Below are 16,155 nucleotides of genomic sequence, written 5' to 3'. Positions count from 1 at the left end.
TTGTAGGCTAGTACCCAAGATGGAGCTGACTAAATTTACAACCCTCTACAGCTTCTTTCAGTCCTGTGCAGTAGTCCCCCCATACTAGACAGTGATGTAGCCTGTCAGAATGTGCTTCACAGTACATTTACAGACGTTTTAGAATGTATTTGTTGACATACCAAATCTCTTCAAACTCCTAATGAAGTATAGTCGCTGGCTTGCCTTCTTTATAACTGCATCGATATGTTGGGACCAGGTTAGTTCCTCAGAGATCTTGACACCTGGAACTTGAACCTGCTCACTCTCGCCACTTCAATCTTATTTACATCTTTCCTGTAAGTAGGTGACCAAGTCTGTTCATAAAATTTCAAATTAGGCCTCACTAATGTCTTATACAACTTCAACATAACATCCCATCTCCTGTACTCAATATTTTTATTTATGAAGGCCAATGTGCCAAAAGCTTTCTTTATGACCCTATCTACCTATGCCACCACTTTCAATGATTTATGGAACTGTATTCTCAGATCCTTTTGTCTACCACACTCCTCGGTGCCCTACCGTTCACTGTGCAAGACCTACCCTAGTTGGTCCTACTGAAGTGCAACACCTCACATTTGTCTGCATTAAATTCACTCTGCCATTTTTCCAGTTGGTCCAGATCCCACTGCAAACTCTGATAGTCTTCTTCACTCTTCACTGCACCCCCAAGCTTGGTGCCTTCTGCAAATTTGCTGATTCAGTTAACGAAATTAACATCCAGATCATAGATATAGATAACAAACAATGGACCCAGCACCAATCCTTGCAGCATTCCACTAGTCAAAGGCCTCTGGTATCAGAAGCAACCATCTACTACCACTCTCTGACTTCTTCCACAAAGCCAGTGTCTAATCCAATTTACTATCTCAACCTGAATGCCAAGCAACTGAACCTTATTGATCAACCTCCCACGTAGGATCTTGTCAAGTGCCATGTTAAAGTCCATGTAGACAACATCCACCGCCTTGGCTTCATCAACTTTCCTGGTAACTTCCTCAAAAATCGCTAGAAGATTGGTCAGACACGACCTATCATGCACAAAGCAATACCAACTATCCTTGAACAGACCCCATCTATCCAAATACTCATATTTGATCATGGAATATCTTTCCCATTACTGACGTCAGGCTCACCAGCCTATAATATCCTCGTCTATTTTTAAAGCCTTTCTTAAACAGTGGAAAAACATTAGCTATCCTCCAATCTTCTGGTACCTCACCTGTCACTAAGGATGATTAAATCTCTGCCAGGGCCCCAGCAATTTCTGCACTTGCCTCCCACAGAGTCCAAGGGAACACCTTGTCTGACCCTGGGGATTTATCCACCCTAATTTGCCTCAAGATAGCAACACCTCCTCCTCTGTAATCTGCATAGGGTCCATGACTTTGCTGTTGCTTTGCCTCACTTCTTTGGACTCTGTGTCTGTCTCCTGAATAAATACAGATGCAAAAAATCCATTTAAGATCTCCCCCATGTTTTTTGGCTCCACGCATAGATTACAATTCTGATCTTCCAGAGGACCAATTTTGTCCCTTGCAATCCTTTTGCTCCTAACATTTCTGTAGAATCCTCAGGATTCTCCTACACCTAGTCCACCAGGAAACCTCAAGATTTGCACCTTGGAAGGTTTCCAGGGCAAAGGCCTGGGCAAGGTTGTATGGAAGACTGGCCCATGCTGCAAGTCTCTCCTCTCCACGCCACCAATGTTGTCCAAGGGAAGGGCACTAGGGCCGATACAGCTTGGCACCGGTGTCGTCGCAGAGTAATGTGTGGTTAAGTGCCTTGCTCAAGGACACAACACGCCACCTCAGCTGAGGCTCGAACTAGCGACCTTCCGATCACTAGACCAATGCCTTAACCACTTGGCCACGTGCCTTCTTTTAGTCCTCCTGATTCCTTTCTTAAGTGTTCTCTTGCGTTTCTTATACTCCATAAGTACATAAGTACCTCATTTATTACTATCTGCCATGCATCTTTTTTTTCTTAACCATAGCCTCAATATCTTGTGAAAACCGAGGTTCCCTAAACCTGTTATCTTCAACTTTTATCCTGCAAGGCACACACAAGCTTTGTACACAAAATTTCACTTTTGACAGCCTCCCACTTACCAAGTACATCTGAGCCAGAAAACAGCCTGTTCCAATTCATACTTATCAGATCCTTTCTGATACCATCAAAATTGGCCTTTCTCCAATTCAGAATCTCAACCCATGGACCAGACCCATGGGAATTTGTAATTCCTTCTAAATCATTTCAAACCTTCATACATGAGTAAAAATATTTTTGTTACGTCTCCATCTAAATGTGCAATCATAGTAATTTATAATAAGTAGAACAGTCAATGTAATGTAGAGTACACTCAAGTCAGCATGAGTTCATCAGTGTGATGGCCTGGTGGAGAAGCTGTCCCCGATCTTGTTGGTCCTGGCTTTTATACTGTGGTACCGTTTCCAGGATGGTAGCAGCTGGAATAGATTATGGTCGGGATGGCTTGAGTGCCCAATGATCCTACAGGCCCTTTTTACACACCTGTCCTTGTAAATGTCCTGAATCATGGGAAGTTCACATCCACAGATGTGCTGGGCTGCCCGCACCACTTTCTGCAGAGTCCTGCGATTAAGAGAGGTACAGTTCCCATACCAGGCAGTGATGCAGCCAGTCAGGATGCTCTCAATTGTGCCCCTGTCGAAAGTTCCTACGATATTGGGGCCCATACCAAACTTCCTCAAACGTCTGAAGTGAAAGTTGTGCCTTTTTCACCGCGCAGCTGGCGTGTACAGACCACGTGAGGTCCTCTGTGATGTGGATGCCAAGGAACTTGAAGCTGTTTACCCTCTCAACCCCAGATCCATTGATGTCAATAGGGGTTAGCCCATCTCCATTCCTCCTATAATCCACAACCAGCTTCTTTGTTTTTGCGGCATGAGGGAGAGATTTTTTTTGTTGACACCACTGTGTCAGAGAGATGACTTCTTCCCTGTCGGCCACATCGTTATTGTTTGAGATAAGGCCAATCAATGTAGTGTCGTTGGGGCAAATTTAATTAGCAGATTGGAGCTGTGGGTGGCAATACAGTCATGGGTATACAGGGAGTAAAAGAGGAGACTCAGTACTCAGCTCTGAGGGGCTCCTGTACTGAGAGTCAGAGGTTTGGAGGTGAGGGAGCCCACTTTTACAACCTGCTGGCGATCTGACAGGAAGTCCAGGATCCAGCTGCCGAAGGCAGGGTTAAGGCCGAAGTCTCTGAGCTTCTTGTTGAGCCTGGATAGAATTATGGTGTTGAATGCTGAACTGTAGTCCAAGAACAGCATTCTCACATAAGCATCCAGATGCGTAAGGACAGTATGTAGAGCAGTGGCTATTGCGTCATCTGTCGATCGGTTGTGTTGGTAGGCGAATTGTAGGGGGTCCAGTTTGAGTGGTAGCATGCTGCAGGTGTAATCCTTGCCCAGCCTCTCAAAGTATTTGCGTATTATTGAGGTGAGTGTGACAGGCACGTAGACACACGTGCCAGTTGTGCTGCACACACCCCAAGTACTTGCCCCGGGATGCCGTCCGATCCTGCAGTCTTGTGACTGTCCACGTATTGGAAACATCTGCGTACCTCAGCCTTAGAGATGACCAGGTTGCAGGTTGTAGTGGTGGCTTTTCTCAGAGGCTCAGAGTTAGCAACATTGAACCTAGCATTAAAACGATTGAGTTCATCTGGGAGAGAGGCCACAACGCTGGTGGCACCACAACGTTTGGGTTTGAAGTTTGCAATGGTACGCAGCCCTCACCGCAAGTCACGTGTGCTATTCGTTGTGAATCTTGACTCAATCTCCCTATATTGTTGTCTTGCAGCCTCAATAGCTTGCACAGATCAAAGCAAGTTTTCTTGAGCTCTAGTTGATCGCCAGCGATGTCACTCTGTAAGTGCTGCTCGCACGGAACTACTGATCCAGGGTTTCTGGTTCGGAAGACCCTGACAGACTTCTGGGGGACAACATCGTCGATGCACTTCTGGATGAAGCACATGACTCCATCAGTGAACTCGGAGGCATCATCATCATGGAAGACATTCCAGTTGACATCATCGAAGCAGTCCTGCAGCATGGAGGCCGATTGGTCAGACCAACAGTGGACAGTTTTAACTATGGCCGCCTCTTGTTTCAGATTCTGCCTGTATGTCGGCAGAAGCAGGATTGAAGAGTGATCTGATTTTCCAAAAGCTGGGCGAAGGAGAGCTTTGTAAGCATTGCAGAAGACAGTGTAGCAGTGATCAAGTGTGTTATCTCCATGAGTGCTCACCTGGGTGTGCTGACAAAACTTTGGAGAGATTTTCCTCAGTGACACTCGATTAAAGTCACCGGCAACGATGAAGGCAGCCTCTGGGTGTGCAGTCTCCAGCGTGTTGATGGTCTCGTACAGTTCCTTGAGAGCCAGGTACTTTGATTCGCTTTAATTAGTACTGAGGCACTTTTACTTTGCTGGCACCAGTGGTGAAATCAACCTTTGATTTGCATATCTCATAAAAAATATATAGGGCAACACAGTTGTGCAGCTACTCCACATAGCAGAGATCTGGTTTCAATCTGACATCAAGTGCTACCTGTGTCGAGTTTGCACATTTTCTCTGCAATCGTGTGGGCTTCCTCTAGTTCCTAAAGACATGTGACCACTTTAAATTGCACCTAGCTGTAAGTGAGTGGGAGAGGAATGATGAGAATATGGGAGATAAAAAAAAGGAATAATGTAGAGGATTAGTGAAAATGTGTGGGGTATTGTTTGGCGTGGACTTGATAGGCTAAAGGGCTGGTTTCCACATACCACTCTGAATCTATAGTCAAAATAACATTTGCAGTGGCATTGATAGCTCATCAACATTTGCACTTGGAAGTTTTTAGCACTGCAAAATTCCCTATGATGCTTGACAGGAGTGCTATCAGATTAAAGGTGACATACAAAGTAAAACTTGGTTAAGTGATAGTTTTTGAATAGAGTGAACCCATGAGTTATCAACACCTCTAAGTTCAAATTTCTCGATTCATTTACATTCTCACTGGGAGTCTCATTCACACTTTTTTACAATTACTTTTTGTATCCAAAAAACAGTGAGATGATGTGTCTTTTTTATACAAGGAGGACGGGGGGGGGGGAGGAGGAGAGTATTCAAGCAGTTACAGATGAGGCAATATTAATTAGGAATGTGCAATAGGCTAGAATTAAAGGTGGACAACAAAAACAGAGTTAAAGGCCAGAGTTAAAGAGACATGGGTTGTGTGTACAAAGCACTGGGTGAGAATTTCATGTTTCAGGTACTATCAGACAGGTGAATGGCAGATGCACAAGTGAAAAAAATAAGCAGTCTGGAGGAAAGAATGCCAGCCAGCAGAATACTGGAATCATGTCCAGAGAGAACGAAAGTATTGCTGAGAGGGGTATTTTGGTGATGGAGATATTATGGAGGCAAAAGCATAACTTGGCTCTACAACCGAAAAACTCTGACTGAGCTTCAGAAAAACGTAGACAGTAACTGATGGGATTGAAGATAATGGCGTTCAATCCCGCCCCGCACCCCCAATATTTAATTATTAAATAATTCTGCTCTTCTGATACTGGATGCCTGGCAAAGTGCAGTTATAGAGGGTCAAGAGAAGTGATGCTAAGGTAGAGCTGTATTTAGTCAGTGTTTGTATGGAACCTGATATTTTTGAATTATGCTGTAGGATGCAGATAAGAAATCAAAAGCAGCTAAAGACCAGTCTTTAAAAGAATCCAGAGGCACCAGTGTGGGATTGGAAGTGACCTCACTGCAGGTGTCCCTGGCTTTGTTTTAGATAAGAATAAGGCAGTTAAATTTGCAGGCATTTGAAAGATATATAAAAACATATTCTGAAAAGGAAGTAAATTTTTGCCCTACTCACAATATCTTGGGAAAATCACCAGTCATTACACAAAATTTCCAATTGCTTAAAGACCTCAATAGTACAAATCTTAATCCATCAGGGACATAGAACCAAATCTAAGCTAATAAAGATGACAGTGATCATAGCTTTCCATTGCAGCCAAGAGTCCTAAAGAAGGGGAAAATTTCATCAGCCACAAGCCTCAGCAAAATGCTTACAAAGACAGAGTAACACAGAAAATGTTAGTAATATTATTCCCCTATTAATTATGAAGTAATACTAGAGAAGAGAATGTGCACTACCTGATGGCCTTTTGTTCCAATATATGTGTCAATTCTCTGCTTACCAGCCTGATCTCTCTGCAGTATTTTGAATATCCTCAATTTTAAATATTTATCCAAATATCCAATGGATACAGATATAGGTTGTTTCTCCCCAAACTATTCCTTTGGAAAATCTTGCATTTTAAGGTACCCTATTAAATGAGATAAACCTTCCACTGGGACATTTGATGGATCCATTGACAAATCCAGAACAGGTTGACTTCAGCTGAGCGTTGCCTACAGGAACATGCAAAGCCTGGTTGGACTTTTCCTGAAGTAAGGTTTTCCCCAGAGAACCAACCATCAAAAGCTGAACGTGTCTGATGGTGGTAAAGACAAAATGAAAAAACTGTGACATTAAAAAAAATAGACAAGAAAATATTTAAATGGAAATTAAGACAATGGCTAAAGACAAGCAATTAGTGGTGGAAAAACCTATAGATATTCAGTGGATATAGAATGATTAAGATGGCTTTGGAGCCTTATAAATCCAAAGAAAATAGATGAGAAAATTCTGAAAGCAATCATTGTAATTTCTGAAAACTCAGTATATGCACAGGCTGATTGCAAGGATTAGAAGACAAAGTATGTTATATTATTAGCCAAAAGACTGTAGTTGATTAGATGGATCAAATGATTTATTCCCCTGGAATGACATTCCTTTCCTCACCAGATACCCAAATAAGCAGAATGAAATTACCAACAAGGCTCCGAATTAATTTGGCAAATTCCAGAATGGTGTGTTCTTCTGGGTTTCCCTGTGAAAAGAAAACAGTTTGCATTTGAAGACAACTGCCAACTTAAACAACAACTTTATTTGCACACTTGCTATGAATGAATTTAATAGCAATATACACTTTAATTAAATTACAAAAATACTTCACACATTATTAGAACAAATATGAATCCATGCTGAATCATTTGCCACATACATGCACATGAATTAAATGGTGCTGCTCTCAGTAGAATAGTATGCATATAATTAAATGCTTATTTGAAAAACAAAATGCGCAATGGACTTGCAGTGCCAAATTCTCAGTTTCGCCCACTGCCAAACACAGTTCCCTGTAATGGTTTCAACTCCCTATTCAGATATTTGTTGGGATAAAGTAGGCCAAGTACCACTTTTCTATTTGTATGAACATCAATCTAATTCATCCTTAATCCCCAAGTCTAATTTAGAGAGGTGTCTCTGTCACTGTTCCAGTCTCTCCTTATAAAAGTTTCTAATGTTGTGTGCATCCTCTCCTTAAATCTTGTCAATTGTCCCAAAATAAACATATGAAAACCCTACTGCACACCAAATGCAGCTTAATCTTTCCTTTTCCTATGTATTCTGCACTTGAACAACATGTATAATACTTTAGAGCATAAACATTGTAAAAGACATAAACAGATTCATGAATCTGTCCCTTTTAAAGAACTGAGCAACTGCATTCTTATGTCCCTTTACTGCAAGTTGGTAAGTTACATTATTATTTGCTGATAGAATACAATTAGGAACATAAGGTTTTAACATTTAGGATGACAAAACTATCATAGGATTTATCCAGTTTTAGTTATAGCACTGTCAAATCCATGATTTCAAATGAACACTTGGACTATGATTTACTGAAGCTTTACATACCACATTAACGGGACTGCTGACATTGCTGTTCATCAAAACCACTAATCCATTCACAAGGTCGCTATAAACAAATTTTAAATATTAAAATGAAATTTGTTGCATTTTCATGTGGCTTATCAACAATCTAAACATGTAGTTAAAGTGAACATGAAAACATTGTAATTTGAAATAAAATTAGATAACACTGGACAATTTAACAGCTTTTATAGCTTTTTAACTCAACGTAAACAAAATTTTCTGACATTTACTTCAAGTTTCAATCCATATTTAACTTCATGTAGAAAAGGTAATTTAATATTCATATAAGTACCAAATATATTTATGGTTAATATTTCATAGAACATTTTGGGTTTTAATAAATTGGAAGGAATTTTCAAATTTGCAATATTACAGCTTGGTATTCAAGTCATATATGCCAGTGATAACAAATCTGACTCAGGAAACATTGCCTTTAGTAATGTACATCCTGTTACTTGCCACTCTTACTTTCTATAACAGCTCTCAATTGGTATCAATAAAATGAATGTACAAAATTCTGACTCATGAACAGTGCCACAAAGAATCTGCTAATTACATTTGCAATAAACATATCTCTGGTGCATTAAAAGCTAATGAGACAATATGTTGTTTAAATTCTATTAAATCATTTTACTTAATAATCCTTAACTATTATAGCTCAAATGCACATAATTTTGTTCTAAAAACATACAATCAAATGTACCGCACATTTAGTATAAAATAAATTAAGTTCAAACCCAGCTTTCTGTAAAGTATGAAGACTTCAAAATTCCATTAAATAACTCTTTGGCAAATTATAATAATTATGCCCAATAGCAATTTACTGAGAAAATGTGAAGTATGACAAAATCGTAAAAAGATGTCAAGTCTTACATTATGTTAATCCATATATTATATGTAAAATTTTGAGCGAACGAGGTTCTGATGGTTGTGTGCAAGCAGTCAGTGTGAGCATAACCCTGAAAAGCTATTCAATGTTAAACAACAGCTTCAAACAGAACCTTAACTAACTTTGTTGATCTTTAAGGAAATCCAAGTGTTATGGTAAAGAAACTGCAAAGCCTACAATCCCCTACTCTATTGAAGGAAAAAAATATCTAGTTCACAACCTTAATACTGTGACCATCTGACACCACAGTGCTTCATTATTTGCTCCTGATTAATTTACAATGAAACCCGTTGTCACAGGAGTTGCAGTATTTTCCTGCAATTAATTGGCCCTGGGCATTTCTTTTGAAGAATTGGTGGGCCTTTCCCGGCCCTTTTACTATCAAGACTTGAACTTCCCCTCACACTAACGTATGAAACTTGAAGAGTGTACTTGTTTCCATTTTCACTGACAAAGAACATGAATGGCATGCTTCCACAAATCTCTTCACATAAGGATGACTCCCACCTCAAACACAACTCTGTCTCAACTCCCAAATCTCCAGCTCACTGTGATAATCTCGTGTGTATAGAAGTTCCCACTTTTTCCCCACGTTAATTATTCTTCCAAACTTTCTTTTGACCTTTCTTGACCCAAGTGTGTTTTATTATTCTAACAAATGCAAATTTAATATGCATAAATGTTTGATAAATTAATCTCATTTATCTATCAAAATAAGGACATGCTACACATGAAACATAGCTTACCTCACATATTGGAAAGATCTAGTCTGAGAGCCTGAACCATAAACCTGTGAACAATAACACAAAAAAATCCTATTGCCTACAAATTTACTTAAAAAATAAAACCAAGCACACAAAGTAGTTTATAAATTGAAGGCATTCTAACAATGAGTAACATTTTAAAATCCATCTTATTCTAAGAGCTTTCTTGCTATCCAAAAATATGACTGTTTATGACTGAAATTTCAGATTCCATCTAATAGGCAGCTGGATAGAGGATTAATGGATATCAGCTGAATCTATCATGTTGCATCGATGCACTTTTTAAAAAACTGTTTGGAGGATGGGACAGAAGGAAGGGCAAATACCAGCGTTCACCAATGTCACAAAAGTTGCACAGTAAACAGCATAGATGGAAGAGATATATTTTAAAGAGTGAAATGGCAAAATTGTGGAAAATGTTTTTCTGAAGTACTCAAATGATAGGTCATCCACTTTGGAATTTAAAAGGACATATCATAATTATTAATAGATGGTTTAAAAAACAAAAGCTCATCCATATTACATTCATGAGGGGTACAGGCAATAATCAAAAGGGCAATAGAATGCAAAGCAGGAGAATTTAAGTTGTGGTTAGACATGCACTACTGGAGCATACTGAGCCACCACACCTTAGGAGAACAAATTAGCCTTAGATAAGCCGAGCAGTTTTACCAGAATGATAACCTAGGCTGCAAGAGCTAAATGCCAAGGACAGAATACACCAATTGGCCTTCTCTGAAAATTCAAATGTTAAGGGGTAATTTATCCAAGTTTTCCCAAACATTGAGGAACAATACTAGGTTAGATAGAAGTGAAGTGTTTCCATAAGTTAGGAAACCAAGGACGTTGGGGTAGGTGGGGGCATTCTATCTAAAAAGGTGTGTGTGTGTGGGGGGGGGGGGGGTTTAAAAAAGGTTCCTTGAGGTTGTTATAGCCAGGGGTGGTAGTGGGCATAAGCTCCCACTACTTATTAAATGCTCCCAGTGGTGTGCGTCTCAATTAGCCTCTGACAACCAGTTCCAGCTCCTGGCCTTCAAGAATGGCTTAGCCACTAAGCCTGGTTGAACAGTTTCTACTGACAGGAAAAGGGGCAAAGACGGGTTACTGGTGTCTTAAAACCAGTCACTTTGGGAAGATGGAGCTCATTAGCTGTGGTTGGCAGCTCACCTAGGAGAAGGAAAACTCTGATCTCAAACCGCCACTGCCTTGCAGCTATACCCACCCATGGGGAAGATTTTGGGAGTACACCTTGAGGAAAAATCCAGAGCTGGAGTCTCTACATTGAATTCAATGCTGAATGGCAAATCCTGCAACACAGCTGGTGCTAAACTGTATTCATCTCTGCTGTTCCTTTGGTTTTATCAGCTGCTGAGGAGAGGGGAAGCCTGCTATCTAGCATCTGCAGACTTTCTCATGTTTATTACATGGGCAACAGCTGCTCTCCATAGGGACATCCTGGCTTATGTATCATGTAGACAGCTAGGACGTGACATCCATGGTCAACAAATCTCAGGGTTGTATATGGTGACATACACATACTTTGATAATAAATTTACTTTGAACTTTGACCTCAGGGTCTTTCAGAAACGAAATTGGGAAATATTTTATGTTTCTATACACTGGATGGCAGATGTCTGGTACATTCTTTTCTACTGGATTTACTGGACATCGCAATTCTATTCAGTCAATTGTTACATTTAAATAAAAGAGCTATCTAGTCCATGTAAAAATGCATCAAAGCTATTTCTTCAAGAATAAACGAACTGAATAAATGGGACTTCTGGAAAGTAGTCAATTATTTAACTACACAAAACATTACAAAGTAATTTTAAACAAATATGTAAACCAAATACAGGTAGAATGATGATTAAAAAGGCAGGGAATAAGAGCAAATAGATTTCAATATTTTTCAATGAATGTTAACTAGTGTCACCTGTAAACAAGGATGTACAAGCTTTAAAAAATTTTAAACTTCTGTAATTGATTGCACTCTAGATACATCTGGTTATTTATACAGTATTCAACTATATCTTATGTTACCAAAGAGATAGGTATGAGTCACGGCAGTTACAATAGAAAGGTCAGCATTAAATATATCTCCTCCGTGCTTGTTCTAGGAAACATCAAACTCTTGTTTTGAACCTTTTTGCTGCATCCCTCTGCCTTTGGCTTCAAAAACTTACCAGAATTTCTTCTGAATTTCTAATCTCTATCTTAGCACATTGTTTAAATAACTTTGATGCAAATTAAAATATTCTCTTCATACTTCAGATAATCCTCAATTTTTGCCATTTTGTTCCCATATCAACTAATGTAACCCACCTTTTATTTAATAATTCTCTGTAATATGGAAAACCACGATGTCTATGAATTCTGGCAAATTATGAGCGTGGATGGATATTGGGTTAGAAATTATTCAGGATGTAAGCAAGATTAACGGGACTTCTATTTTTCTCTATTTAATAATCTGGAAACCAGAATAGTGATTATATCAATAGCTTCAACTGACATTACACTGCTACAAAGTGGGTGGTGAATGCTGCAGATGGACAACCTTAATTAAATAAACAAGTAAAACTTTGTCCAATGGAACTCAATGTGATCAAGTCATCTACTTTGAACTAAATAAGATCTTCATTTTTTTAAATGACCAAGAAAATGGTGTAAAATCTTTTAAAGTTAATAGATAGTTTCACATAAACTCACAAACAGATTAATGGAATGTTGACATTCTAATCAAATGCTTTAGTATCTTCATTTAATATTTCTATTTTTCCCTTTCAGGGTTCCTTTGAAGACCCTGACCTGGAGTTACATGCTGCCTTCGGTTCTTAGCAGAAATGGGACCTGCTCTCAGGGGTCTCACGACAGGCCGTATTCGATATGCCAAGGTCACGGCCTAGGAGACTAGCGTGCCTCCAGGGTTCAGGGAATTCGTGGCTCTGGAGGTGGGCGGACTCGAGGTCGGTGCCGCTGCAAAAACTATTTTGTTGTGGGAGACGGTAGATTGAAAGCAGCGAGCTTGCTGCCGGTTGTGTGCCCAGAGCTCGGAAGAAGCGACGCAACAGACTTTTAATACCATAAATAAGCGAGATGTTTTGTTATGTCTCCCCTCACAGCAACACCTTTTCCCCTTTTATATATATATATATATATAAATAAAAGAGGGAGAGAGGGAGAGAGGGAGAGAGGGGAGGGGGAGAGGGGGGGGAGGGGGGAGGGGGGGGAGGGGGGGAGGGGGGGAGGGGGGGAGAGGGGGGAGGGGGGGGAGGGGGGGGAGGGGGGGAGGGGGGGGAGGGGGGGAGGGGGGGAGGGGGGGGAGGGGGGGAGGGGGGGAGGGGGGGAGGGGGGGAGGGGGAGGGGAGGGGGAGGGGAGGGGAGGGGGAGGGGGAGGGGGAGGGGGAGGGGGAGGGGGAGGGGGAGGGGGTGGGAGAGGGAGAGGGAGAGGGAGAGGGAGAGGGAGAGGGAGAGGGAGAGGGAGAGGGAGAGGGAGAGGGAGAGGGAGAGGGAATGTGGTATGTCGAATACTGGATGAATGAGTAGACTTTGGGGTACTGCAAGTCTGTGTCTTTATTGATGCTTTGCTGCACACTTGAGTGCTCAGTGGGGGAGCACTGATGCTTTTTTTGCTGGTGGGGAGGGAGGGGTGGTTGTTGCTTTGCTGCTGCTTATGCATGGGAGTGGGGAGTTGGGGGGGGTTTGGGGTTCTAACATTTAACTGTAATTCATTCTTTGGGGCACTCCTCTGTTTTCCTGGATGTTTGCAAAGAAAAAGAATTGCAGGATGTAGATTATATACATTGCTGAGCCTCTGGTGATGATCTTTGCTTTATCAATGGGGATGGGAGTTGTTCCTGAGGATTGGAGGGTTGCGGATGTTGTTCCATTATTCAAGAAAGGGAATTGGGATAGCCCAGAAAATTATAAACCAGTGAGTCTTACTTCAGTGGTTGGTAAGTTGATGGAGAAGATCCTGAAAAGCAGGATTTATGAACATTTGGAGAGGTATAATATGATTAGGAATAGTCAGTGTGGCTTTGTCAAAGGCAGGTTGTGCCTTACAAGCCTGACTGAATTCTTTAAGGATGTGACTAAACACATTGATGAAGGTAGAGCAGTAGATGTAGTGTATATGAATTTCAGCAAGGCATTTGACAAGGTACCCTATGTAAAGCTTATTGAGAAAGTAAGGAGGCATGGGATCCAAGGGGACATTGCTTTGTGGATCCAGAACTGGCTTGCCCACAGAAGGCAAAGAGTTGTTGTAGATGGGTCATATTCTGCATGGAGGTCGGTCACCAGTGGTGTGCCTCAGGGATCTGTTCTCTGACCCCTTCTCTTGGTGATTTTTTATAAATGACCTGGATGAGGAAGTGGAGGGATGGGTTAGTAAATTTGCTGATGACACAAAGGTTGGGGATGTTGTGGATAGTGTGGAGGGCTGTCAGAGGTTATAGCGGGACATGGATAGGATGTAAAACTGGGCTGAGACGTGGCAGATGGAGTTCAACCTGGATAAGTGTGAGATGGTTCATTTTGGTAGGTCAAATATGATGGTAGAATATAGTATTAATGGTAAGACTCTTGGCAGTATGGAGGATCAGAGGGATCTTGGGATCCGAGTCCACTGGACACTCAAAGGACTCTGTAGTTAAGAAAGCATACGGTGAATTGTCCTTCATCAATCATGGCACTGAGTTTAGGAGCCAAGAGGTAAAGTTGCAGCTAGATAGGACCCTGGTCAGACCCCACTTGGAGTACTGTGCTCAGTTCTGGTCACCTCACTACAGGAAGGATGTGGAAACCATAAAAAGGGCGTAGAGGAGATTTACAGGGATGTTGCCTGGATTGGGGAGCATGCCTTATGAGAATAGATTGAGAAAACTCAGCCTTTTCTGCTTGGAGTGACGGAGGATGAGAGGTGACCTGATAGAGGTGTATAAGATGATGAGAGGCATTAATCGTGTGGATAGTCAGAGGCTTTTTAACCATATAATCATATAACAATTACAGCACGGAAACAGGCCATCTCGGCCCTTCTAGTCTGTGCCGAATGCATACTCTCACCTAGTCCCACTGACCTGCACTCAGCCCATAACCCTCCATTCCTTTCCTGTCCATATACCTATCCAATTTTACTTTAAATGACAATATTGAACCTGCCTCTACTACTTCTACTGGAAGCTCGTTCCACACAGCTACCACTCTCTGAGTAAATTTCCCCCTCGTGTTACCCCTAAACTTTTGCCCCCTAACTCTCAACTCATGTCCTCTTATTTGAATCTCCACTACTCTCAATGGAAAAATAGCTTATCCATGTCAACTCTATCTATCCCCCTCATAATTTTAAATACCTCTATCAAGCCCCCCTCAACCTTCTATGCTCCAAAGAATAAAGACCCAACTTGTTCAACCTTTCTCTGTAACTTAGGTGCTGACATCCAGGTAACATTCTAGTAAATCTTCTCTGTACTCTATTTTGTTGACATCTTTCCTATAACTCAGTGACCAGAACTGTACACAAAACTCCAAATTTGGCCTTACCAATGCCTTGTACAATTTCAACATTACATCCCAACTCCTATACTCAATGCTCTGATTTATAAAGGCCAGCATACCAAAAGCTTTCTTCACCACCCTATCCACATGAGATTTCACCTTCAGGGAACTATGCACCATTATTCCTAGATCCCTCTGTTCTACTGCATTCTTCAATGCCCTACCATTTACCATGTATGTCCTATTTTGATTAGTCTTACCAAAATGTAGCACCTTACACTTATCAGCATTAAACTCCATCTGCTGTCTTTCAGCCCAGTCTTCTAACTGGCCTAAATCTCTCTGCAAGCTTTGAAAACCTATTTCATTATCCACAACTCCACCTATCTTAGTATCATCTGCATACTTATTAATCCAATTTGCCACCCCATCATCCAGACCATTAATGTACATGACAAACAACATTGGACCTAGTACAGATCTCTGAGGCACACCACTAGTCACCGGCCTCGAACCTGACAAACAGTTATCCACTACTACTCTCTGGCGTCTCCCATCCAGCCACTGTTGAATCTATTTTACTACTTCAATATTAATAGCTAACGATTGAACCTTCCTAACTAACCTTCCATGTGGAACCTTGTCAGAGGTCTTACTGAAGTCCATATAGACAACATCCACCGCTTTACCCTCGTCAACTTTCCTAGTAACCTCTTCAAAAAATTCAATCTTGAAGAATATTTTCCATTAACTTACCCACCACTGACGTCAAACTTGCAGGCCGATAATTGATAGGTTTACTCTTAGAACCCTTTTTAAACAATGGAACAACATGAGCAATACGCCAATCCTCTGGCACCATCCCCGTTTCTAAAGACATTTTAAATATTTCTGTCAGAGCCCCTGTTATTTCTACATTAACTTCCCTCAAGGTCCCAGGGAATATCCTGTCAGGACCCGGAGACTTATCCACTTTTATATTCCTTAAAAGCAGCAATACTTCCTCTTCTTTAATCATCATAGTTTCCATAACTTCGCTACCTGTTTCCCTTACCTTACACAATTCAATATCCTTCTCCTTAGAGAATACCAAAGAAAAGAAATTGTTCAAAGTCTCCCCATC

At 41.0% G+C, this 16,155-nt stretch overlaps 1 protein-coding gene across 5 annotated transcripts in view; it reads right to left on the bottom strand.

Moving 5' to 3' along the window:
- The window catches only part of uxs1 (UDP-glucuronate decarboxylase 1), a 107,119-nt gene that overhangs the window by 18,584 nt on the left and 72,380 nt on the right, over nucleotides 1-16,155 (bottom strand). For all 5 annotated transcript variants that reach the window (XM_072263199.1, XM_072263200.1, XM_072263202.1 and 2 more), the window contains 3 exons: nucleotides 9,516-9,559; nucleotides 7,863-7,923; nucleotides 6,936-6,993 (listed from right to left, as the gene is read on the bottom strand). In XM_072263199.1, the coding sequence (XP_072119300.1) occupies nucleotides 6,936-6,993; nucleotides 7,863-7,923; nucleotides 9,516-9,559 (163 nt within the window). The remainder of the gene's footprint in view (nucleotides 1-6,935; nucleotides 6,994-7,862; nucleotides 7,924-9,515; nucleotides 9,560-16,155) is intronic.

Source organism: Mobula birostris, chromosome 7 (assembly GCF_030028105.1).
Source record: "Mobula birostris isolate sMobBir1 chromosome 7, sMobBir1.hap1, whole genome shotgun sequence".
NCBI classification, from domain to species: domain Eukaryota; kingdom Metazoa; phylum Chordata; class Chondrichthyes; order Myliobatiformes; family Myliobatidae; genus Mobula; species Mobula birostris.
Note: the sequence above shows the minus strand (reverse complement) of the source record. Positions and strands in the feature narration are given on the sequence as shown.